Source organism: Salmo salar, chromosome 16 (genome assembly GCF_965601325.2).
Source record: "Salmo salar chromosome 16, fSalSal1, whole genome shotgun sequence".
Lineage (NCBI taxonomy): Eukaryota > Metazoa > Chordata > Actinopteri > Salmoniformes > Salmonidae > Salmo > Salmo salar.
The window spans coordinates 72,974,665-73,000,114 of record NC_138306.1 but is presented as its reverse complement, the minus strand read 5'-3'; the positions used below and the strand labels follow the sequence as shown (position 1 = coordinate 73,000,114).

The 25,450-nt window shown below is 48.0% G+C and overlaps 1 protein-coding gene across 2 annotated transcripts in view; it reads right to left on the bottom strand.

Annotated features, from left to right (window-relative positions):
• Positions 1–14,920, bottom strand: part of LOC106574531 (unconventional myosin-X-like) — a 62,801-nt gene extending 47,881 nt beyond the window's left edge. For both annotated transcript variants that reach the window (XM_082962881.1, XM_045697683.2), the window contains exon 1: positions 14,613–14,920. In XM_082962881.1, coding sequence (XP_082819007.1) covers positions 14,613–14,633 — 21 coding nt within the window. In that variant the 5' untranslated portion in view covers positions 14,634–14,920. The remainder of the gene's footprint in view (positions 1–14,612) is intronic.
• Positions 14,921–25,450: the final 10,530 nt, after the last annotated feature.

Genomic DNA, 25,450 nt, shown 5'->3' with positions numbered 1-25,450 from the left:
TCCTCTGTAGTAGAGAGGTAGGGAGAGAGAGAAGGAGAGAGATACATGTCCTCTGTAGTAGAGAGGTAGGGAGAGAGAGAAGGAGAGAGATACATGTCCTCTGTAGTAGAGAGGTAGGGAGAGAGAGGAGAGAGATACATGTCCTCTGTAGTAGAGAGGTAGGGAGAGAGAGAAGGAGGGAGATACATGTCCTCTGTAGTAGAGAGGTAGGGAGAGAGAGGAGAGAGATACATGTCCTCTGTAGTAGAGAGGTAGGGAGAGAGAGAAGGAGAGAGATACATGTCCTCTGTAGTAGAGAGGTAGGGAGAGAGAGAAGGAGAGAGATACATGTCCTCTGTAGTAGAGAGGTAGGGAGAGAGAGAAGGAGAGAGATACATGTCCTCTGTAGTAGAGAGGTAGGGAGAGAGAGAAGGAGAGAGATACATGTCCTCTGTAGTAGAGAGGTAGGGAGAGAGAGAAGGAGAGAGATACATGTCCTCTGTAGTAGAGAGGTAGGGAGAGAGAGAAGGAGAGAGATACGTGTCCTCTGTAGTAGAGAGGTAGGGAGAGAGAGAAGGAGAGAGATACGTGTCCTCTGTAGTAGAGAGGTAGGGAGAGAGAGAAGGAGAGAGATACGTGTCCTCTGTAGTAGAGAGGTAGGGAGAGAGAGAAGGAGAGAGATACCTGTCCTCTGTAGTAGAGAGGTAGGGAGAGAGAGAAGGAGAGAGATACATGACCTCTGTAGTAGAGAGGTAGGGAGAGAGAGGAGAGAGATACATGTCCTCTGTAGTAGAGAGGTAGGGAGAGAGAGAAGGAGAGAGATACATGTCCTCTGTAGTAGAGAGGTAGGGAGAGAGAGAAGGAGAGAGATACATGTCCTCTGTAGTAGAGAGGTAGGGAGAGAGAGAAGGAGAGAGATACATGTCCTCTGTAGTAGAGAGGTAGGGAGAGAGAGAAGGAGAGAGATACATGTCCTCTGTAGTAGAGAGGTAGGGAGAGAGAGAAGGAGAGAGATACATGTCCTCTGTAGTAGAGAGGTAGGGAGAGAGAGAAGGAGAGAGATACATGTCCTCTGTAGTAGAGAGGTAGGGAGAGAGAGAAGGAGAGAGATACATGTCCTCTGTAGTAGAGAGGTAGGGAGAGAGAGAAGGAGAGAGATACATGTCCTCTGTAGTAGAGAGGTAGGGAGAGAGAGAAGGAGAGAGATACATGTCCTCTGTAGTAGAGAGGTAGGGAGAGAGAGAAGGAGAGAGATACGTGTCCTCTGTAGTAGAGAGGTAGGGAGAGAGAGAAGGAGAGAGATACATGTCCTCTGTAGTAGAGAGGTAGGGAGAGAGAGAAGGAGAGAGATACGTGTCCTCTGTAGTAGAGAGGTAGGGAGAGAGAGAAGGAGAGAAGGGGGGGTAAAGAAAGAGAGACAGGGTGATAGAGGTGGAGAAAGAGGAAGTGTCATATTTATTCAGTCCCTCGAACACAAAGCTACCTTTCAGCCAGTCAGTGACCTCTAACCCCTGACCCCTACACTACCCCAACACGGGGGGGACTACTGTATTACATGTAAAGGAGGTGAGGGTGAGGGAGGGGTGAGGGAGGGAGAGGTATAGAAGGGTGGGTAGGGGGTGACAGAAGGAGGACCCTGAAAAATCAAGGATACCTGAGGTGCGTTCAGTTCGCTTCAACATTTGCTACGTTGCGGAACGGTTTGTACTGAACGACACGTTTCCCCAAAACGTTCTTGTAGCCACTTGAACAGACTCTGAGGTACGTTTGCTCCCGTTTGGCGGGTGTGGCGAGGTGTGGCTTGAAGACATTTGTGAAGTATTTTAAGGGCAGTGGCCACGGTGACAGCGTTTCCCAAACCACAACCAATGACAGTATATATCTCCACAACCCCTCCCCGTTTTTCATCTGGTCGTTCAGTACAGCAACGTTTCCGTTCAACTGAACGGTCCAGAACATACTGAACGCAGCCCAGATGTGCACATCTGAAAGGAGAGTGAGAAAAAGAGGGGTGGAGAGAGGAGGAAGAGGAGGAGAAGAGACTTATTGTTTTAGCAACAGATGGCCCACACCCCCCGGCAACCCCCTACTCCCCGCATGACAACACACACACCTACACACACTCCCGACAAAGGCTGTGGAGTTAACCAGGCAGAAAACACACCCAGCTGGGTAGCTCGGGGTGGAGCTGCAGGGTGAAGGGTGTCGCTCCTGTACTGTGAGTTAAACACCCAGGGCCAGTGCCAAATACACACACACTTTGTGAGGTCTATAGCTGATAGGGATATATTATCCACTAGGTACAGTTACTGTTGATTACATGTACAGTGGGGGTCTGAAATGATTGACGGCCTGCATTCTTATTTCAACACCAAACCCACCACTGGTGTGCGTGTGGCAATTTCACTTAGCAAACTCCAGGTGTTTACATTTGATGACATGAACATAGAGGTCTTTGGCCAGGCACACCAGTGGTGGGTTTGGCGTCTAAATGAGAAGACATAAGCAGAACAGAAACCCCATACCTACTGTAAAATATGGTGGTGGTTCTTTGATGTTATGGGGATAATTTGCTTCCACTGGTCCTGGGGCCCTTGTTAAGGTCAACAGCATCATGAACTTTACCCAGTACCGGAACATTTTAGTTAAAAACCTGGTTGACTCTGCCAGGAGGCTGAAACTTGGCCACAAGTGGATCTTCCAGCAAGACAATAACCCAAAGCACACATCAAAATCCACAAAGAAATGGTTAACTGGCCACAAAATCAACATTTTGCAATGGCCATCTTAGTCTCAGGACTTGAAACCCATTGAAGAGGGCAGTCCATAAGCGTAGACGAAGGACATCAAGGATCTGGAAGGAATCTGTATGGAGGAATGTTCTCAGATCCCTCCCAATATGTTCCTTACTCTTAAAACATTTTAGAAAGAGGCTCAGTGCCGTTATCCTCAGCAGGTGGGGTATTGAAAGGTATTGAAAACAGGGATGTCAATCATTTTGACCCCTCCTACCTTTTGGAGAATCGTTTTTATTACTTGTCAAACAAAATCTCTTTCTCAGAAAATTTTTATTAGTTTAAATAATAGAATTTGCCATTTTTTTAGGAGCATACATTATAGCTCAGTATTTGAATGATCTATTTTATACACTTTATACAGAAACGGTGCTATCTAGAACCTTAAAGAGTTATTCAGCTGTCCCCATAAGAGAACCCTTTGAAAAACCATTTTGGTTCCAGGTAGAACCCTTTTGGATTCCATGTAGAACCCTTTCCACAGAGAGTTCTACAGTACATGGAACTCAAAAGGATTCTACCTAGAACCCAAAAAGGTTCTCCTATGGGGACAGCAGAAGAACGCTTTTGAACCCTATTTTCTTTTTCTATCAATGGTGCTCATGATCACTGAGGAATGGCCATGTCACGCCCTGATCTGTTGCACCTGTCCTTGTGATTGTCTCCACCCCATCCAGGTGTCGCTTGTTTTCCCCAGTGTATTTATCCCTGTGTTTCCTGTCTCTCTATGCCAGTTCGTCTTGTATGTTCAAGTCAACCAGCGTGTTTTTTCCCGTGCGCCTACTTTTCTATTCTCTTCTACTAGTCCTCCTGGTTTTGACCTTTGCCTGTTTTCTGGACTCCATTCCCGCCTGCCTGGCCATTCTGCCTGCCCTGACCTCGAACCCGCCTGCCATTCTGTACCTCTGGATATCTGAACTGGTTTTGACTTTTTGCCAGTCCACGACCATTCTCTTGCCTACCCCTTTTGGATTGTTAATAAACTTCTTGGACTCGACCATCTGCTTCCTGTGTCTGCATCTGGGTCTCGCCTTGTGCCCTTATAGGGCATGCTTCATTCCTCCCTTCATCTCTACTTCATTCTCCATCACTCTCCTTCATTATCTTTCTACATGCCCTTCTCTCTCTCTCTCTCTCTCTCTCTCTCTCTCTCTCTCTCTCTCTCTCTCTCTCTCTCTCTCTCTCTCTCTCTCTCTCTCTCTCTCTCTGCTGCAGATCGATGGGAGGTTTTTAAGGGATGCACTCTCCAGAGGGGAGGGATGGGGAGAGGGAGATGGAGAAAGGAGGTTTATAAATGACCTGCCTTCCTCCACTTGCCTCTTACCAGACTCCAGACAGACACGGATGGCTGTGCATTTCAACACATACCTACTCATATAGACACAGACACACACAATCCCCCCCCCCCTCCAATAACTCACAAGTTAAACCTCAATCAATCCCACCCGACCTCTCACCTTTCACCCCTGGCTACCACTGCCCAGTGGTTGACAGGGCGGCACTGAATATTCCTTCAACCATGTATATAAAATCGTATGCACTGTAATCCCATAGTAATATTTAGATTGTCATGTAGTATGTTGTTAATGCAGTGTCTAATGTCTAACGTTGAGGCATCGTGGCATGCTGGTAAACGACTGATGGATGAGTAAATAACCACAAACAAGCGCTTTTAAGACCGTTAGGTTTGCCATCTCCTCATCTCTCAGTGAGGTGACATTTACATTAGGCTACTCCTCTGGCATTTTGTGGAACACACACACACACACACACACACACACACACACACACACACACACACACACACACACACACACACACACACACACACACACACACACACACACACACACACACCACACACACACACACTAGTGCACTTGTCACAGATTGGGGATCAGTAATCTACTAACTGCAGTGAATAAAATTGTGTTAAAGTTGAACATGTTGACATATCAGAGGCCACAGAGAAATGGATCAATCTAAGAGAGAATGAGAGCAACAGGACTGAGTGAAAGAGGAAAGGAGGGGAGGTGACTGAGTGACAGAAAGAGGGGGATGAGAGACAGCAGAGGGAAGGGGGGAAGGAGAGAGAGAGAGAGGTGTAATCACACCATCTCAGGAACAGTTGACATCTGACAGTCGTTCAGCTTCTGGGGGGAGGGAGGGAATTAAAGGAGAGAAAGAAGGGAGGGAGAAAAAGAGGAGAATGGGAGAGAGCAAAAGAAGGGGATGGATGGGGTGTGGGAGAGAGAAAAAGAGGGAGACAGAGAGAGAGATGTGGAGGAGGGAGAAGACAGAAGGAGGGAGAGAGGGAGAGAGATGTGGAGGAGGGAGAAGACAGAAGGAGGGAGAGAGGGAGAGAGATGTGGAGGAGGGAGAAGACAGAAGGAGGGAGAGAGGGAGAGAGATGTGGAGGAGGGAGAGGACAGAAGGAGGGAGAGAGGGAGAGAGATGTGGAGGAGGGAGAAGACAGAAGGAGGGAGAGAGGGAGAGAGATGTGGAGGAGGGAGAGGACAGAAGGAGGGAGAGAGGGAGAGAGATGTGGAGGAGGGAGAAGACAGAAGGAGGGAGAGAGGGAGAGAGATGTGGAGGAGGGAGAGGACAGAAGGAGGGAGAGAGGGAGAGAGATGTGGAGGAGGGAGAAGACAGAAGGAGGGAGAGAGGGAGAGAGATGTGGAGGAGGGAGAAGACAGAAGGAGGGAGAGAGGGAGAGAGATGTGGAGGAGGGAGAGGACAGAAGGAGGGAGAGAGGGAGAGAGATGTGGAGGAGGGAGAGGACAGAAGGAGGAAGAGAGGGAATATAAATAAATCAGACATCAGCTAATGGACGACAGGCCAAAGAAAAGAGAGGAAGAGAAGGAGGAGACGGAGGAGGATGAAGAGGGGGAAATGTCAGTCTTCCTAGAGAGACTCAGGGTCAAGGGTGAATGAGAGAGGCTGGAGTTCTGTGTGTGTGTGTGTGTGTGTGTGTGTGTGTGTGTGTGTGTGTGTGTGGTGTGTGTGTGTGTGTGTGTGTGTGTGTGTGTGTGTGTGTGTGTGTGTGTGTGTGTGTGTGTGTGTGTGTGTGTGTGTGATTTAGGGCCTCTTAACGCTGCAACAGACAAATTAACTACAACCACATAAATGAGGACTGGACATGTAATAAACTCACAGACCTGCAGCCTCTCTCTCTCTCTTTCCCTCCACCCCTCTTTCCCTCTCTCTTCACTGAAATATCTATCTAAACTCACAGACCTGCAGCCTCTCTCTCTCTCTCTTTCCCTCCACCCCTCTTTCCCTCTCTCTTCACTGAAATATCTATCGGTAAGAGGAGAGAAGACAGGGGGTGTGACTCTATAGGTCATGGGGTCGTCGTGACGATAAGGGGGTTAATCAGGTGAGGAGGAGGAGCATATGCTTAACGTAGCAACCTCAGAGAGACAGCTGTAGATTGATTCTTGTCTCCTCTTATAACCTTGAACTCTCCCTCCCTCCCTCCCTCCCTCCCTCCCTCCCTCCCTCCCTCCCTCCCTCCCTCCCTCCCTCCCTCCCTCCCTCCCTCCCTCCCTCCCTCCCTCCCTGCAGTAACATTCCATTAAAGGTGATAATACAATCAGCAAGGTGATGCACTCAGCAGATTATGGGTGTTTGGCAGGAGCGGTGTGTGTGCGTGTGTGTGTGTGTGTGTGTGTGTATATGTGTGTGTGTGTGTGTGTGTGTGTGTGTGTGTGTGTGTGTGTGTGTGTGTGTGGTCATGGAGCTGATACCGGCCCGATACACTGAGTATAGCAAACATTATGAACACCTTCCTAATATTGAGTTGCCCTCAGAACAGCCTCAATTCATCAGGACATGAACTCTACAAGGTGTGGAAAGCGTTCCACAGGGATGCTGGTCCATGTTGACTCCAATGCTTCCCGCAGTTGTGTCAAGTTGGCTGGATGTCCTTTGGGTGGTGGACCATTCTTGATATACACAGGAAACTGTTGGGAGTGAAAAACACAGCAGCGTTGCAGTTCTTGACACAAACCGGTGCGCCTGCCACCTACTACCATACCCTGTTCAAAGGCACGTAAATATTTTGCCTTGCCCATTCACCATCTGAATGGCACACGTACAAAATACATGTCTCAATTGTCTCAAGGCTTAATAATCCTTCTTTAACCAGTCTCCTCCCCTTCATCTACACTGATTGAAGAGGATTTAACAAGTGACATCAATAAGGGATCATAGCTTTCACCTGGATTCACCTGGTCAGTCTATGTCAAGGAAAGAGCAGGTGTTCTTAATGTTTTGTACAGACAGTGTATAAGTCAGATCTGTCAGAGAGGCCAGTAGGGTTAGTTCCACTGGTACCAAACACCTGGCAGTGAACACACACACATACACACACTCACATACACATACATACACACACACATTCACACATACACACACTCACACATACACACATACACACACACACACACACACACACACACACACACATACATACATACATACATACACACACACATTCACACATACACACACACACATACACACATACACACACATATACACACACACTCACACACACATTAGGGAGTCTATTGAGCTATTGTACTAGATTAGTTATGATTAGTATAATGACTTCCATTTGCGTATTCAGTGCAGTTCAGGTCATTTAAAGCTGGAGCTCCTTTCTGTCCCCTGTGTCTCAGAACACCTGAATGATTCATCTGAGCTAAAACAGTTCTGAACCAGTTAAAACACAAATTAGACCCCATCACACACAGAGAGGCAGCAGCCTGGCGGATTAACCTGGGGGGTGTGTGTGTGTGTGTGTGTGTGTGTGTGTGTGTGTGTGTGTGTGTGTGTGTGGGTGTGTGTGTGTGTGTGTGTGTGTGTGTGTGTGTGTGTATTCAAGCCTAATTTCGAGCAGTTGGCTAATTATCACATTCTCTCTGATCTTGGATTAAACTACAGTCAAACCCCAGAAACGCCATGGCAACCAGACTCCATGGCAACGCCATGGAGACAGAGCGCCATGGAAACAGCAGACTAAATAAGCAGCACAGGAAAGGAGGTGTAAAATAGCCTGCTATAAGGGATAACAACAACAACAACAAAAACATATTTATCCTTTATTTAACTAGGAAAGTCAGTTAAGAACAAATTCTTATTTACAATGACGGCCTACCCCGGCCAAACCCAAACCCGGACAACGCTGGGCCTATTGTGTGCTGCCATATGGGACTCCCAATCACGGCCGATTGTGATACAGTCTGGAATCAAACCAGGGTCTGTAGTGACACCTCTAGCACTGAGATGCAGTGCCTTAGACCGCTGCGCCGCACGGGAACCCCATACCTAACCCTTTAAATTTTAGCACCTTGAGGTTGCTGGGAGATGGTGTTTTTGTTGAGAAAACAGCTAAGGACACTGGGAGTTGGTGTTCTTAGTGAGTGTGAAAGACAGCTGTAAAGATGGAGAACTACTCCCATGCCTACAGACAGAGAGAGGGGGTAAGAGAGGGGGGGGGGGAGAGAGACCGGCCGGGGGCATGTACCAGGGATGAAGAGATCGGAGATTGTGGGGGAGGAAAAAGAGAGACAAGCGAGAGGGGAGACAGAGCGACGGAGAGAGGCAGAGCTGATGCAGCTCTCAGCAGAACGAATGCGGTTGGTTCTGCTGAAAATAGGTCACACATCTCAAGCGACTGCTCTCTCTCTCTCCTCTCCAATGAATCAGCATACACTCTATGCATGACTATAACATACCCTTCCCACTTTACACTACACACTACACACTAAACTACACAACAGTCTTTCCCCTAGTTTAATATCCAGCCAGGGTGCCCTGGCACCTTACGCAACATCTAAATCCTCTGGCATGAAAATTACCAATTGCACCAATAGAAGCCCAACTCATCCTTATAGGCAGGGGGCAACAGAGAGAGGCACCGCCTACACAACTGTAGGGGAAGCACTGCCACACATTGCACATAAGTGAACAGAGAGTGAAAGAGAGAGAAAGAGAGTGAGAGACACACAAGGACACAGACTTTCGCACCACTGATCTAAATATGAGGGGGGGGGGGGGGGGGGGGGGTTGTGCAGGCCACAGAAGGGGAGTGTCACCTGACATTTCATGCTCGGGTTGCCAGTGTGGCGTCAGGTTTTCTGCCTGGGTTGCCAGGTTTAGAGACTAAAGCTGGAATCCCGCTCTCGGTTGAGATCTGGACCCCATTGACATCTCTCTCTCTGTCCAGAGAGAAAGGGGGAAGGAATAGAGGGAGAGACACTGTACAAAGGGATGACAGACAGACAGAGAGAGAGGAAGGAAGGAAGGAAGGAAGGAAGGAAGGAAGGAAGGAAGGAAGGAAGGAAGGAAGGAAGGAAGGAAGGAAGGAAGGAAGGAAGGATAGACTGAGAGAGAGAGAGAGAGAGAGAGAGAGAGAGAGAGAGAGAGAGAGAGAGCGAGAGGAACTGTATGAGGGAGGGACAGCTGCCTGCTCTGAGGTAGGGATGATAGAGAGAGAGAGAGAGAGAGAGAGAGAGGAACTGTATGAGGGAGGGACAGCTGCCTGCTCTGAGGGAGGGATGATAGATAGAGAGAGAGAGAGAGAGGAACTGTATGAGGGAGGGATGGAGGGATCATGAAGGAATGAAAATAAATGAAATTATGATGAAAAGGACCCCCAGAGGGTTGGTCTCTGCCCGGCTAAATAAGTCCTGTGTGTGTGTGTGTGTGTGTGTGTGTGTGTGTGTGTGTGTGTGTGTGTGTGTGTGTGTGTGTGTGTGTGTGTGTGTGTAAGTCCTGTCTAATTCATCATGATGTAAAGAGTGGAGGTCTGGCAGCCATAACTCATTCAGAACAGACCTTTTAATAAGAGTGAATATATTAGTTCATATACACTGCTGTAGTATACACACACACACACACACACACACACACACACACACACACACACACACACACACACACACACACACACAATATGTGCCACTCTCATGCTTACATTGAATCAACATGGCACAGTATAGAGTTTACCCCAGCCACTGGGTCTGACAGACACACAGAGCGAGAGGGAGAGAGGGAGAGAGAGAGAGAGAGAGAGAGAGAGAGAGAGAGAGAGAGAGAGAGAGAGAGAGAGAGAGAGACAGAGACAGAGACAGAGAGAGACAGAGAGACAGAGACAGAGAGAGAGAGAGAGACAGAGAGACAGAGAGAGAGAGACAGAGAGAGAGAGACAGAGAGAGAGAGATGCATCCCTGTCTCACCCCACAGCGCTGTGGAAAGAAATGTGTGTTTTTTGCCAATTTTAACCAAACAACAAGTGTGCGGTTAAAATTGGCAAAACCACACACATTTCTTTCCACAGCGCTGTGGGGTGAGACAGGGATGCAGCTTAAGTCCCACCCTCTTTGACATATATATTAACGAATTGGCGAGGGCACTAGAACAGTCTCCAGCACCCGGCCTCACCCTACTAGAATCTGAAATCAAGTGTCTACTGTTTGCTGATGATCTGGTGCTTCTGTCCCTAACCAAGGAGGGCCTATAGAAGCACCTAGATCTTCTGCACAGATTCTGTCAGACCTGGGCCCTGACAGTAAATCTCAGTAAGACAAAAATATTCGTGCTCCAAAAAATGTCCAGTTGCCAGGACCAGAAAAACAAATTTCATCTAGACACCGTTGCCCTAGAGCACACAAAAACTATACATACCTCGGCCTAAACATCAGCGCCACAGGTAACTTCCACAAAGCTGTGAACAAGCTGAGAGACAAGGCAAGAAGGGCGATCTATTGCCCTTTATGGTTGTGAGGTCTGGGATCTGCTCACCAACCAAGAATTCACAATATGGGACAAACACCAAATTGAGACTCTGTATGCAGAATTCTGAATTAGGTCGATACCCGCTAATTATCAAAATCCAGAAAAGAGCCGTTAAATTCTACAACCACCTAAAAGGAAGCGATTCCCAAACCTTCAATAACAAAGTCATCACCTACAGAGATGAACCTGGAGAAGAGTCCCCTAAGCAAGCTGGTCCTGGGGCTCTGTTCACAAACATAAACAGACCCAACAGAGCCCCAGGACAGCAACACAAACAAATCATGAGAAAACTAAAAGATAATTACTTAACAGATTTCAAAGAATTAACAAAAAACAGTGCAAGCTATGATGCTATTTGGCCCTAAACAGAGAGTATACAGTGACAGAATGTAACTGACCAAAACGTAAGGAAGGCTTTGACTATGTACAGACTCAGTGAGCATAGCCTTGCTCTCAAGAGAAGACACACTGCCCACACAATTAGGTGGAAACTGAGCTGCACTTCCTAACCTCCTGCCAAATGTATGACCATATTAAAGACACATATTTCCCTCAGATTACACAGATCCACAGAGAATTTGAAAACTAACCCAATTTTGATAAACTCCCATATCTACTGGTTGAAATACCACAGTGTGCCATCACAGCAGCAAGATTTGTGACCTTTTGCCGCAAGAAAAGGGCAACCAGTGAAGAACAAACACCATTGTAAATACAACCCATATTTATGTTTATTTATCAACAACTATTTGCACATAATATGACATTTGAAATGTCTTTATTCTTTTGGAACTTCTGTGAGTGTAATGTTTTCCGTAAATTTGTATTGTTTATTTCAGTTTTGTTCATTATCTACTTCACTTGCTTTGGCAATATTAACATATGTGCCCCATGCCAATAAAGCCCTCAAATTTAAATTGAATTTAGGAGGGGGGGGGGGGGGGGGGGGGGGGGGGGTAGAGTAGAGAGAGAGGTAAAGGAGATGGGGAGCAAGAGAGAGAAAGAAGACTGGAATAAATGTCCAACACGTCACACAGTGTCATCTTTACAATGTGTATTTATGTGGTGGGGGACACTAGGACCGTGGTGGACCCCTATCGGCCAGGCAGCCCCTTCCACTGTTGCCGAGGGATATGGAGGTGTGATGTGTTGAGTCACAGTGTAGAGGATTTACTACATCTGTAACAACGCCCATGGAGACAGACAGACACACACACACACACACACACACACACTATCCGGTCAAAAGTTTTAGAACCTCAATTATTCCAGTTTTTATTGAAATTCACACAGTTTAATCTCTTAATGTACTCTGAAACTAAAGCATAGAACAGATAAACAAATGGAAACAAAAATAAATTATGGAATAGTTTTGTTTAACAAAATTGTATCTATATTTTTGACTCATAAAATTAGGCACCTTTTGCAGACATAACAGCCGAACACACTTGTGGCATTCTTTCTACAATGGAAATCAAATATTGTTCGGAAAGGTCTTCCCAACACTGTTGCAAAAGTTCGCACAAATGTGTAGCACTTGTAGGTTTCTTTGCTTTCACCCTTCTGCCCAGTTCATCCCAAACCAGCTGGACGGGGTTTAAGGCTGGAGACTGTGCTCAAAAGTACCTTTTGATGGTGTAGGAAACTGTACTCACTGACACCTTGACTTTCTTTGCAATTTCTATAAAGGAAAGACCCTACACTTTTAAGGGTTATAATGGTCTGTCGGTCTTCCTTTATTAATTGCCTTTTTCTCTCCATTATGATAGTAATATACTACTTCCTTCCAGTACAATACCGTGCAAATAATGCTTAAGAGGGTGTAGTAACAGTCTGTCCCAACACTGCTTTTATACAGACAAAGTAATCAACAAAAGTTGGGACACCTGTAGGAATTGTTAGCGTCAACTTTCAAGGCTTAATTTACGACCATTACTGCAGAACAGCTGTAAGTGGTTAACCCTTTACATGTTCCCTGAAAAAAGGCATTTTTTTATAACTGAAATGTACCTTATTTTTCAGTTTTTGATAACCAAAACTTTTATTTTTATTTTTTACCTCTGGCAGTTTACCTTCGTACCATTTCAGGTTATTCACTGGACTTTCAAAAAAATGTCAATAAAAACTGTAAAAATGGGGGCGTTCTAAACTTTTGACTGGTAGTGTTCACGCACACCGAATGAATGACGTCACAGTAAGAAGGGGCGGTTGATAAAGCGATATCAGATCGAGATAAAGAAGGATGGCGGTAAGTAGCTTACATTTAGAGGATAACACATTAATGCACAGACGAGACAATCCGTGTGTGTGTGTGTGTGTGTGTGTGTGTGTGTGTGTGTGTGTGTGTGTGTGTGTGTGTGTAGAAATGAAAACCACAACACCATGATGGAATGACTTAGAAAGAGGGAGGAGATGGAGGTGAGGAGAAAGGAGGAGGGAAGAAAGGAGAAAGAAGATGAGGAGGAGGAGGAGGAGGAAGGACTGTGGGGAAGTTGGGCACCATCCATCCCCAGGACTGAATGGGGTGAATTGGGGATGAATGCGGCCTTGTTTTTATGTGTTAGAAACAAAGAACACACCAAACATGTCTAAACCTATCAGGCTTATATTGTCAAAATAACCTGTCAATATATTAGCATATAATAGATTATCCTGCAGAAAACACATGTAGTTTATAGAATAAGGTTTTCTACTGGGCCAAACTCAGTGGGCTAGCAAACTGGTGACCGGACAAGAGATCTGTTAGCGCCGCCGGAAAAGAGACGGAGCGAAAAGTCGTAAATTAGTTTATTGATCTGGGAGAATCGGTAACAACGCAATTTAAACACCAAGACATGAGAGGGCTTCTCTCTCTCTGCAGTGACGGAATCCAGTGCTTCGTAAAAGAGGGACGGGGATGTTTCATCAATCATTTAATAGCAGATGTCAGGATGGACACAGAGAGAGAGATTTCCACATTGTTAAAAACACTGTATATGGCTTATAATATAACACTTGAAATGCCTTTATCGCTTTGAAACCTTTATGAGTGCAATGTTTACTGTAAATAGTTTTTTAATTTTTTTATTGTTGATGTTGTTTTGTTTCTTCTCACTTTTGTTTATTTCACTTGCTTTGACATGGTAAACTTATGTTTCCCATGCCAATAAAACCCCTTTGAATTGAATTGACTTGAGAGAGAGATTCGGACATGGAGTTAATAAATCGTAATAACAACCATAGCCATCGCAACTCGCTGTCTCACCTACAGTCAATTCGTATCCTTCCATTTCGCCTTCATCGTACAGAAGCAACCACCCTCTCTTCTTCCTCCTCTCTCCACCCCTCCTCAAATCCCGCAATAGCCACACCTCCCATCCTCCTTCTCCGAGACACAGCCCCACACAGCCACCCCAGAGAGGGTAGAAAGACCCCCCCTGATCATACTAATACCCCAGTAGGTTAGTAGCTTGACTAGTAACAATACCACGCTTTTCTCCCTTAACAGACTGGTCTTAATCCGAAACGCAGCATTATGGAAAGACTAGCCGATTTTCTGATCAGCCTGCATTTAGCCAATTAGGCTACTCCTCTCGTCCTCTGAGAGAATGGACAGATGAGGATGGCAGTGCAGGCTACATGATGAGTGGTGTGGTGCCATTTTAGCACATCCTGTCAGTAGACTTTAGTCTAATATGATAGGTAGGCTAGTATTCACTTGTGTTGATGACATTGGCCTACATTGAGAGAGAGAGAGCGAGCGAGAAAGCAAATATTTTCGATATTGTGACACATAACCTACACCTACTATATTTTCTCCCGTAGCCTACCCGAATAGTTTTATTATGCTTGTGTCTGTCGAGGGTCGGCCATAAATGGATTCTTGTTGAACCATCATCATAGCCTACACCAAATAAAATGTCCAAACGATATTCACACAACGGGTCTTATGACAGGCTACCATGTAATTTCATATTTCTATTATTAGGCCAACCAGCACCGGGGGAAAATAATGTTCAACGGCAGAAAAGCGATTCTCTCATCCCAGCTTACCTCTGCGAAAAACGCCTCCATTCTTCTCTATGTTGCTGCCCGGCGCGCGTGAAGTCAGTCCGTGGGCAGACGCTTGCCCCAGTGTTAACCGGGAGCTAAATTACAGTGGGCATCGGGCGAGCTCGGTGTGGGTGGTGGTGGAAGAGTCTTCTTGGTCCTGTTCGGTGGTGATTTCCATTCATTTGTAAGCGTCCCGATTGAAATCCGAACGGCTACAATCCCTGATGTGTGTTCCCACCCAACGCGAACAGAGAGAGAGGAGACACACACACACACCTCTTCTCGGTGTGTGCCGCTATAAAAAAAAAAGTAAGATAAATCCCAAACAGGGAAGCCAACGGTTCCCTCTTCAGTCCTGGCCGGGAACTGACGGACTCCACCGAGCCGCAACCGAGTGTGTGTTTGTGTGAAAACGAATAATGGTAAGGATAATGATTATGAGAGACAGAGCGAGGTAGCAACGTTATCATCACTTGCACATATTTATCCAAACTGTTTGACGCCACCACAACAGAGGACATGATATCCGAGTCTCAGGAATTCTCTGTTTGTTTCTGAAGAGGAGGAAAATAACAGGATGTGAACAGAGCTGGGAGTCAGACACGCACGCGCACACACACAGTTAATCATTGGGCGGCCAGTAACCGAAAAGTTGCTGGATCGAATCCCCGAGCTGACAAGGTAAAAATCTGTCGTTCTGCCGCCTGAGCAAGGCAGTTAACCCACTGTTCCCTGGGCATCGAAGACGTGGATGTTGATTATGGCAGCCCCCCGTACCTCTCTGATTCAGAGCGGTTGGGTTAAATGTGGAAGACACATTTCAGTTGAATGCATTCAGTTGTACAACTTTCATTATGTGATCTTTCCCAAAAAGCCAACCTTTGTGGACTACCTGGGACAGAAACCGCCCTCAGGGCCAGAAGAAATACTATGCCCTCTCCGTCCATCTCTCTCTATCTGTCTCTCTCAGTCTCTCTGCTTGTGTCTGCCCATTAGCCATGTCACATGTTGTCTGTGGGCAATCCAATCACTCACAATGTCAAAGCCAATCAGTTTTAGGGGAAATGGCTGTAAATATATTTTTTATCAACCTCTCTCTTTCTCTCTCTACTACATTCTTTATATTTTCTGTCTAGATACACATTTATAACCGTCTGAAATAAGAGACAAAAAGAGAGAGGACGCCGACAGGCTATTCATCTGAGAGAGTGACCACAGAGAGAGAGAGAGAGCGAGCGAGAGACAGAGAGAGATAGAGGGAAAACTATCCAACTCTGGTTCTGGAAAGTTACCTGGAGTGCAGGGTTTCATTCCAGCCCTGCAGTAACACACCTGATTCAGCTAATTATGGTCCAGACAGAGAGAAGACCTTGATTAGTTGAATATTTGAATCAGGTGTGTTTGTGATGCGCAAGAACAAAAGCTTCCTTATTGTGAGTCACTCTGGATAAGAGCATCTGCAATATGACTCAAATGTCTGTGACTGGTGCGAATTAGCCAGTGGAGAGAGAAGCTTGTATCAGATCAGTTATAAGAAACAGCATCTTCAGATTGGAACCTTACATGGTCACACATTTTCAAGAAGTGGACATTTTCCGTTGACAGTTGAGAAGCAGCAAGAGGCAGCCCTATGATGCAGCCAGGGTTCATGAAGCACCAGTTGCATCTGGTTCTGTCACCATCAGCATGTTCAACCTGAGATGTTTTGACCCATCAGAGACCATCACCACTGCACTCTGCTCTGACATGTCAGGCCCTCCACGATTCTGTAGAAAAGATGAGGAGATATTGGGCTCAGCATCACGGGGTCGCCAGTATTGCAACATGGAGGCATAAGATAACTGACCAAAAGCAGATATAAGGTGAGTGGTTCACCACAACACATCAAATCAAATGTTATTTGTCACATGTGCCGAATACAACAGATGTGGCCCTTACAGTGAAATGCTTACTTACAAGCCCTCAACCAACAATGCAGTTTTAAGAAGAAATATAACAAATAATTAAGGAGCAACAATAAAATAACAGTAGCGAGGCTATATACAGGGGGTTCTGGTACAGAGTCAATGTTCGGGGGCACCGGTTAGTCGAGGTAATAGAGGTAATATGTACATGTAGGTAGAGGTAAAGTGACTATGCATGGATAATAAACAGAGAGTAGCAGCAGGTTAAAAATGGGGGGAGGCGGGGGGACAATGTAAATAGTCTGGGTAGCCATTTGATTAACTGTTTCAGCAGTCTTATGGCTTGGGGATAGAAGCTGTTAAGAAGCCTTTTTGACCTAGACTTGGTGCTCTGGTACTGCTTGCCGTGTGGTAGCAGAGAGAACAGTCTATGACTAGGGTGGCTGGAGTCCTTGGCAATTGTTTGGGCCTTCCTCTGACACCGCCTGGTATAGAGATCCTGGATCGCAGGAAGTTTGGCCCCAGTGATGTACTGGGCCATACACACTGCCCTCTGTAGTGCCTTGCGTTTGGAGGCAGAGCAGTTGCCATAACATCCGGGGATGTGACCAGTCAGGATGCTCTCGATGGTGCAGCTGTAGAACTTTTTGAGGATCAGAGGACCCATGCCAAATCTTTTCAGTCTCTTGAGGGGGAAAAGGCGTTATCGTGCCCTCTTCACAACTGTCTTGGTGTGTTTGGACCATGTTAGTTTGTTGGTGATGTGGACACCAAGGAACTTGCAGCTCTCAACCTGCTCCACTACAGCCCCGTTGTTGAGAATGGGGGCGTGCTCGGTCCTCCTTTTTCTGTAGTCCACAATCATCTCCTTTGTCTTGATCATGTTGAGGCTGTTATCCTGGCACCACACTGCCAGGTCTCTGACCACCTCCCTATAGGCTGTCTCATCGTTGTCAGTGATCAGGCCTACCACTGTTGTGTCATCTGTAAACTTAATGATGGTGTTGGAGTCATGCTTGACCATGCAGTTATGGGTGAACAGGGAGTACAGGAGGGGACTGAGCACGCACCCCTGAGGGGCCCCTGTGTTGAGGATCAGCGTGGCAGATGTGTTGTTACCTACCCTTACCACCTGGGGGCGGCCCATCAGGAAGTCCAGGATCCAGTTGCAGTGTTTAGTCCCAATGTCCTTAGCTTAGTTATGAGCTTTGAGGGCAGTATGGTGTTGAACGCTGAGCTGTACTCAATAAATAGGGCAGTGTGGAGTGCAATAGAGATTGCATCATCTGTGGATCTGTTGGGGCGGTATGCAAATTGGAGTGGGTCTAGGGTTTCTGGGATAATGGTGTTGATGTGAGCCATGACCAGCCTTTCAAAGCACTTCATGGCTACAGACTACAGACGTGTTCTTGGGCACAGGGACTATGGTGGTCTGCTTGAAACATGTTGATATTACAGACTCGGTCAGAGACAGGTTGAAAATGTCAGTGAAGACACCTGCCAGTTTGTCAGCGCATACTTGGAGTAGATGTCCTTGTAATCCGTCTGGCCCTGTGGCCTTGTGAATCTTGACCTGTTTACATGTTATACTCACATGTGTTACGGAGACTGTGATCACACAGTCGTCCGGAACAGCTGATGCTCTCATGCACGCTTTAGTGTAGCTCGCCTCGAAGTGAGCATAGAAGTTATTTAGCTCGTCTGGTAGGCTCGTGTCACTGGGCAGCTCGCGGTGCTTCCCATCAATAGAGACAGGGTGTGTACAATGGCTTCAGTCACAAAGCTGAGCGTTTTACTGGCTGGTCTGATCCGAACCTCCCATGCTGTCCAAGAAACCTATGAGATTATAGAAGGTGATGAATATCTCTTTTACAACGATGAATAAAATGACAACTGCTTAATATCCAACTGTAAAGCTAAAGAGAGCCTGTTGCTGTTGAAAATTCCTACCCTACGCCTGAGAAATCCACACTGGATGCAGAATTATCGAAGCGACCGAAGCTTACTTTCAGATCATCTCAGAACATTTGAACTGTCCTGCTCCAGAACCTGTCTCAGTCAGACTCTGGACTATACAAGGTGGAGTGCTGGACAGCTGGCAAGGTGTCGTTCCAGAAAAGCATCAACCGCAGTACTGTACATGGTCGGACGGTGTCTGACATAATGTATGCACATTTCAGAGGGCGCTAATTAGACCTGCAGTGTAGGGCTCCATAGGGTGGCGATAATATTACTGTGAGATGGGTCCTGAAGGACTATCATGACATTGACAAATCCATAAAGCCCGTAACGGAGGAAGTAAGCGGTCAAGTGCAGCTGACTGAGCACGGCTATTCTCTCCATATGACCAACTTCACCTTTAATGATGTAGGTGTTTACAGTTGCCTGGTAGTGGAGAGACAGAGTTGTGTTTAATCTGTCCATACCGGTGATTTTTAAGCCAAAGTATAGTCAGCCCCCAGTGGAAGAGGAGGCTGTACTTCACAATGGGACAGAGGAATGGGCCCAGGAAAGCCCAGTTGGAGGACTCACCAAAGTATCACCATCTCAAACCCAATCAGGGCCTGGGGAAATCCTTACTGACCAAGAGAAGCAGGCGGACTATCTTGTGACTAGAGCATCGTCATGAAATTACACCCTGGTCATCCCACCCCTGATGCCCAAACACTCAGGGTATTACTTGTGCATAAAAGTGTCCCCACTAAAAATCTTCAGAATATATCATCTGCCGGTGTGCCCCAAATCTGAGCCCCTCATAGAGTTCTTCTCAGAGGGAGGGGAGGTTGCTCTCAGATGTAACTCTGATGTCAAGGAGTATGATAGGTTAGTGTGGTACTGAAAGACTGCTACGGTGGACAACGCTTTTCTGATAGGGAGGAGTGACATACCTACAAATAGAGATGATGAGTACAAACAAATGCCTGAAGGTGTAGACGGCAGATTGAATGCATCTCCCCCTTCCGTCTCTCTGGTCCTCTCTAACCTCTCACAGGAGGACAGTGGGGAGTACTGTTGTGCTGTCATGTCTAAGACAGTCTGTTTATCAATAACTACAACCTTCTTGATCAACGGGGAGAGGGGCCCCTTTGGCATCGACTCCACGTTCTATGCAGTTGACTCTTCACTGATGGCCTGTGCTCTGCTGGAGAGTGTCTGTGCTGTAATCACGGTGAACCTGAAGACCAGGAGAAGAGACCAGGCTACCCTGAAGGCCCGAAGGACTGCAACCAAGATGCAGGGGCAGCAGAACAGCAGAGGGGAAGAGGAGAGTGAAGAAGAGAGGGAAGAGACAGGACAGTGAAGCGTAAAAGGGTTAGTTCACTATTGCAGCTTTTTTTTCTTCACTTATTCACTTGGTTTAAAGTGCATATTCAGGTTATTTTGTTACTTTTAGCAGCTATAGGCTAGAATTTACTATTTATGAGCGTAACAAAGCTAATGGAATTTAAAAAATATATATATACACACTACTGTTCAAAAGTTTGGGGTCACATAGAAATGTCCTTGTTTCTGAAAGAAAAGCACAATATCTACATAGGCGTACAGAGGCCCATTATCAGCAACCGTCACTTGTCACAGGATCCAACGAAAGTGGCGCCCCTCCTCGGTCAGGCAGCGCTCGGCGGTCGTCGTCGCCGGCCGATTAGCTGCCACCGATCGTTGTTTCTGTGTCTTTTAGTTTTGTCTGTCTGTTCCGCACCTGTTTTGTGTCTGTCATTAGTGGGGGCTTATTTAATGTGTGTTTTCATTTGGGGTTTTGTGCGGGATTGTTTATTGTCCACTCAGGACGGTGGGACGTATTTTTGTACGTTGTGTTTCCGACAGTTTTGTCAAAAGATTTACCGGGCTGCGCCCCTTGCCTTTTGTGCCGTGGAATATATACCTTTTTTGTGTTTTATGGGAATGTGTTTTTCCCAGGCAAACTTTGTGTAGCGCCCTGTGCTTTACGGCCTTTGTGTGTGTCATTTCATTAAAAGACACTCACCTCCAGAACCTCTGTCTCCTGCATCTGATTCCGCCTCTACACCAGTCCAAATCAGTCGTGACAGAATCCCGCACCTGAACACTTATGGAGTCAGCAGGAGCAGAAGCGCCGTCCATGGCTGAGCAGGTCTCCCAACATGCCGGCCTCCTCCACCGCCTAGGCTCGGACATGGATCAGGTGTTGGCCCGGTTGGAGAGCTGGGAGAGAGGTGCCTCCCCAGCCGGACCAGCTCCAGTCCCTCACCCTGCGCCCCTACCCACACCCACTGAAGCGGGTGCCAGCGGGATCCGGATTTCACCTCCCAGGGAGTTCGATGGGACGGCCGCTGGGTGCAAGGGGTTCCTCCTCCAACTAGAACTGTACCTGGCGACCGTCCGCCCCCCTCCCTCCGACGAAGAGAGGGTGAGCGTCCTCGTCTCGTGTCTCACGGGTCGAGCCCTGGAATGGGCCAATGCGGTCTGGGATGGTCCAGACTCGGCCCGGGGTGACTACCCTGAGTTCGCCCGCCGCTTCCGGGCGGTTTTCGATCATCCCCCGGAGGGCAGGGCGGCGGGTGAGCTACTATTCCGTTTGAGACAGGAGACGAGGACCGCTCAGGATTTCGCGTTGGATTTCGCTCCACAGCCCATGGAGATAGGGGGGCTGCATCGAGGAGGACCAGAGGGGGGGGTCTCTCCTGCACCCGATGTGGGCGCAGAGGACACACTGTGGACCGATGCTGGAGAGGTCCCTCCGGGAGTTTGGAGGGCAGGCAGAGCACTACTTCGACCCCCCAGGTGAGTCCGCACCAGCCACACCCAGAGCCCCCCGTCGACCACTTGTACACCTCCGTTTGTTTTCCAAATTTTTCCCCTCACTTCCAGTATAAGGCGCTAGTCGATTCAGGTGCAGCTGGGAGTTTTATGGACCATGGGTTAGCTAAGAGGTTAGGGATTCCCCGGGTTCAGCTGGACCACCCCTTCCCCGTGCACGCCCTAGATAGTCGACCGCTAGGGTCAGGCCAAGTAGGGGAGGTCACCGTGCCACTGGTTATGCAGACGTGGGGGGGTCATGTGGAGCGTATCAGCCTGTTCATCATTGACTCCCCAGCGATTCCAGTGGTACTAGGAATCCCCTGGCTAGCCACACACAACCCCCAGATTTCGTGGGGGCAGAGGGCTCTAACGGGGTGGTCGAGGGAGTGCTCAGGTAGGTGCATAGGAGTTTCCATCGGTGCGACTACGGTGGAGAGTCCAGACCAAGTCTCCACCGTGCACATTCCCTCAGAGTATGCTGATTTGGCTATCGCTTTCAGTAAGACGAAGGCGACTCTATTACCCCCCCATCGACGAGGGGATTATGCGATAAACCTCCAGGCCGACGCGGTTCTTCCTAGGAGTCACGTGTATCCTCTGTCTCAGGAGGAGACAGTGGCTATGGATACATACGTCACTGAGTCCTTGAGACAGGGATACATTCGGCCCTCTAAATCCCCCGTCTCCTCGAGCTTCTTTTTTGTGAAGAAGAAGGAGGGAGGTCTGCGCACGTGCATTGACTATAGAGGTCTAAATGCTATCACAGTGGGTTTCAGTTACCCGCTACCTCTCATTGCTACGGCAGTGGAGTCATTTCACGGGGCGTGCTTCTTCACGAAATTGGATCTCAGGAGTGCGTATAACCTGGTGCATATCCGAGATGGAGTCGAGTGGAAAACCGCATTTAGTACCACATCGGGCCATTATGAGTACCTCGTCATGCCGTATGGGTTAAAGAATGCTCCCGCTGTCTTCCAATCCTTTGTGGACGAGGTCCTTAGGGACATGCTCGGGCAGGGTGTGGTGGTGTACATCGATGACATCCTGATCTGCTCCAGAGGCGGACAGAGCCTTCCATCGTCTGAAGGTTCTGTTTACCAATGCACCTGTCCTGGCGCATCCGGACCCCTCTTTGCCATTCATAGTGGAGGTGGAGGCTGGGGTAGGAGCTGTGCTATCGCAGCGCTCGGGCGTTCCTCCGAAGCTCCGCCCATGTGCGTTCTTTTCTAAGAAGCTGAGCCCGGCGGAGCGCAACTATGATGTGGGGGACCGGGAGCTGTTAGCCGTGGTCAGGGCTTTGACGGTGTGGAGACATTGGCTTGAGGGGGCACGTCACCCTTTTCTCATCTGGACCGACCACCGTAACCTGGAGTATATTCGGGCAGCGAGGAGGCTTAATCCCCGTCAGGCAAGGTGGGCCATGTTTTTTACGAGGTTTAACTTTACCCTCTCGTACATTCCAGGTTCCCGGAACCGGAAGGCTGACGCACTGTCGCGTCTCTACGACACCGAGGAGCGGACCATCGATCCTACTCCCATACTCCCCGCCTCCTGTCTGGTGGCACCGGTGGTATGGGAGGTGGATGCGGACATCGAGCGGGCGGGTCGGTCAGAACCCACTCCACCGCAGTGTCCCGTGGGCCTGAAATACGTTCCGCTTGGTGTTCGCGATCGCCTGATCCGATGGTCCCATACTCTACCCTCCTCGGGTCATCCTGGGGTGGAACGGACAGTGCGGGGCCTGAAGGGAAGGTACTGGTGGCCCACCTTGGCTGAGGATGTTCGGCGTTATGTCTCTTCCTGTTCAGTGTGCGCTCAGTGTAAGGCTCCTAGGCACCTACCTCGAGGGAAATTACAGCCCCCCCCCCGTTCCACAACGGCCCTGGACTCACCTCTCGGTGGATTTCCTTACGGATCTCCCGCCGTCTCAGGGGAACACGGCGATCCTGGTCGTTGTGTTCCAATAGCACGTTGTGTTAGCTAATCCAAGTTTATCATTTTAAAAGGCTAATTGATCATTAGAAAACCCTTTTGCAATTATGTTAGCACAGCTGAAAACTGTTGTTCTGATTTAAGAAGCAATAAAACTGGCTTTCTTTAGACTAGTTGAGTATCTGGAGAATAATCAAATCAAATGTATTTGTCACATACACATGGTTAGCAGGTGTTAATGCAAGTGTAGCGAAATGCTTGTGCTTCTAGTTCCGACCATGCAGTAAGATCTAACAAGTAATATAACCTAACAATTTCACAACAACTACCTTATACACACACAAGTGTAAAGGAATGAATACGAATATGTACATAAAAATATATAAATGAGTGATGGCCGAACGGCACAGGCAAGATGCAGTAGACGGTATAGGGTACAGTATATACATATGAGATGAGTAATGTAGGGTATGAAAACATAAAGCGGCATAAGCAATTGTGGGTTCGATTACAGGCTCAAAATGGCCAGAAACAAAGTGTCACGCCCTGACCTGAGAGAGCTTTTTTATGTCTCTATTTAGGTTTGGTCAGGGTGTGATTTGGGTGGGCATTCTATGTCCTTTTTCTATGTTTTTGTATTTCTTTGTTTTGGCCTGATATGGCTCTCAATCAGGGACAGCTGTACATCGTTGTCGCTGATTGGGAGCCATACTTAGGCAGCCTGTTTTCCTTTGGAGTTTTGTGGGTAGTTGTTTTCTGTCTTGTGTTTTTCACCTGACAGAACTGTTGGTTTTTGTTTCTTTGTTTAAGTGTTTCGTCATCTTTAATAAATTATGACCACTTACCACGCTGCATCTTGGTCCCCTCTTTCAGACGATCGTTACAGAACTACCCACCACAACTGGATCAAGCAGCGTGCTTGGGAGGAGATGGACACCTGGTCTCATGAGGAGTGGATTGGGAGGAGAGACTGGACTTGGGGCCAGGTGATCGACAGATATCGGAGCCTACCCGGGAAGAACGAGAGGCAGCCCCCCCCCAAAAAATTGGGGGGGCACACGGGTAGTTTAGCTGGACCAAGGGTGAGGCCTGAGTCAACTACCTGTGCTTTTTGTGGTAAGCATGTGCCTGCCTCTCGCACTCTCTCTCCAGTGCGCCTGCCCAGCCCAGTACGTCCTGTTCCTGCTCCTCGCACTAGCCTTGTAGTGTGCACTCCCCGTCCTGAGCCTCCGGCGACAGTTCCCCGTCCAGGGCTTCCGGCGACAGTTCCCCGTCCAGAGCTTCCGGCGACAGTTCCCCGTCCAGAGCTTCTGGCGACAGTTCCCCGTCCAGAGCTTCCGGCGACGTTTTACAGTCCGGAGCCTGCAGAGACGGCCTACAGTCCGGAGCCTGCAGAGACGGCCTACAGTCCGGAGCCTGCAGAGACGGCCTACAGTCCGGAGCCTGCAGAGACGGCCTACAGTCCGGAGCCTGCAGAGACGGCCTACAGTCCGGAGCCTGCAGAGACGGCCTACAGTCCGGAGCCTGCAGAGACGGCCTACAGAGACGGCCTGTCCGGCGCTGCCAGAGTCGCCCTCCAGTCTGGGGCCCGCGGCGAGGGACCCCGCTCTAGAGGCGCCACCAAAGTGGGGTGAGCCAGTGGTGGAGCGGGGTCTGCGTCCCGCTCCAGAGCCGCCACCGCGGAGAAATGCCCACCCAGACCCTCCCCTATAGATTCAGGTTTTGCGGCCGGAGTCTGCACCTTTGGGGGGGGGGGGGGGTACTGTCACGCCCTGACCTGAGAGAGCTTTTTTATGTCTCTATTTAGGTTTGGTCAGGGTGTGATTTGGGTGGGCATTCTATGTCCTTTTTTCTATGTTTTTGTATTTATTTGTTTTGGCCTGGTATGGCTCTCAATCAGGGACAGCTGTACATCGTTGCCGCTGATTGGGAGCCATACTTAGGCAGCCTGTTTCCTTTGGGGTTTTGTGGGTAATTGTTTTCTGTCTTGTGTTTTTCACCTGACAGAACTGTTGGCTTTCGTTTTTGTTTCTTTGTTTAAGTGTTTCGTCATTTATAATAAATTATGACCACTTACCACGCTGCATCTTGGTCCCCTCTTTCAGACGATCATTACACAAATAACTTTCTTCTGAAACTCGTCAGTCTTTTCTTGTTCTGAGAAATGAAGGCTAATTCCATGCGAGAAATTGCCAAGAAACTGAATATCTCGTACAACGCTGT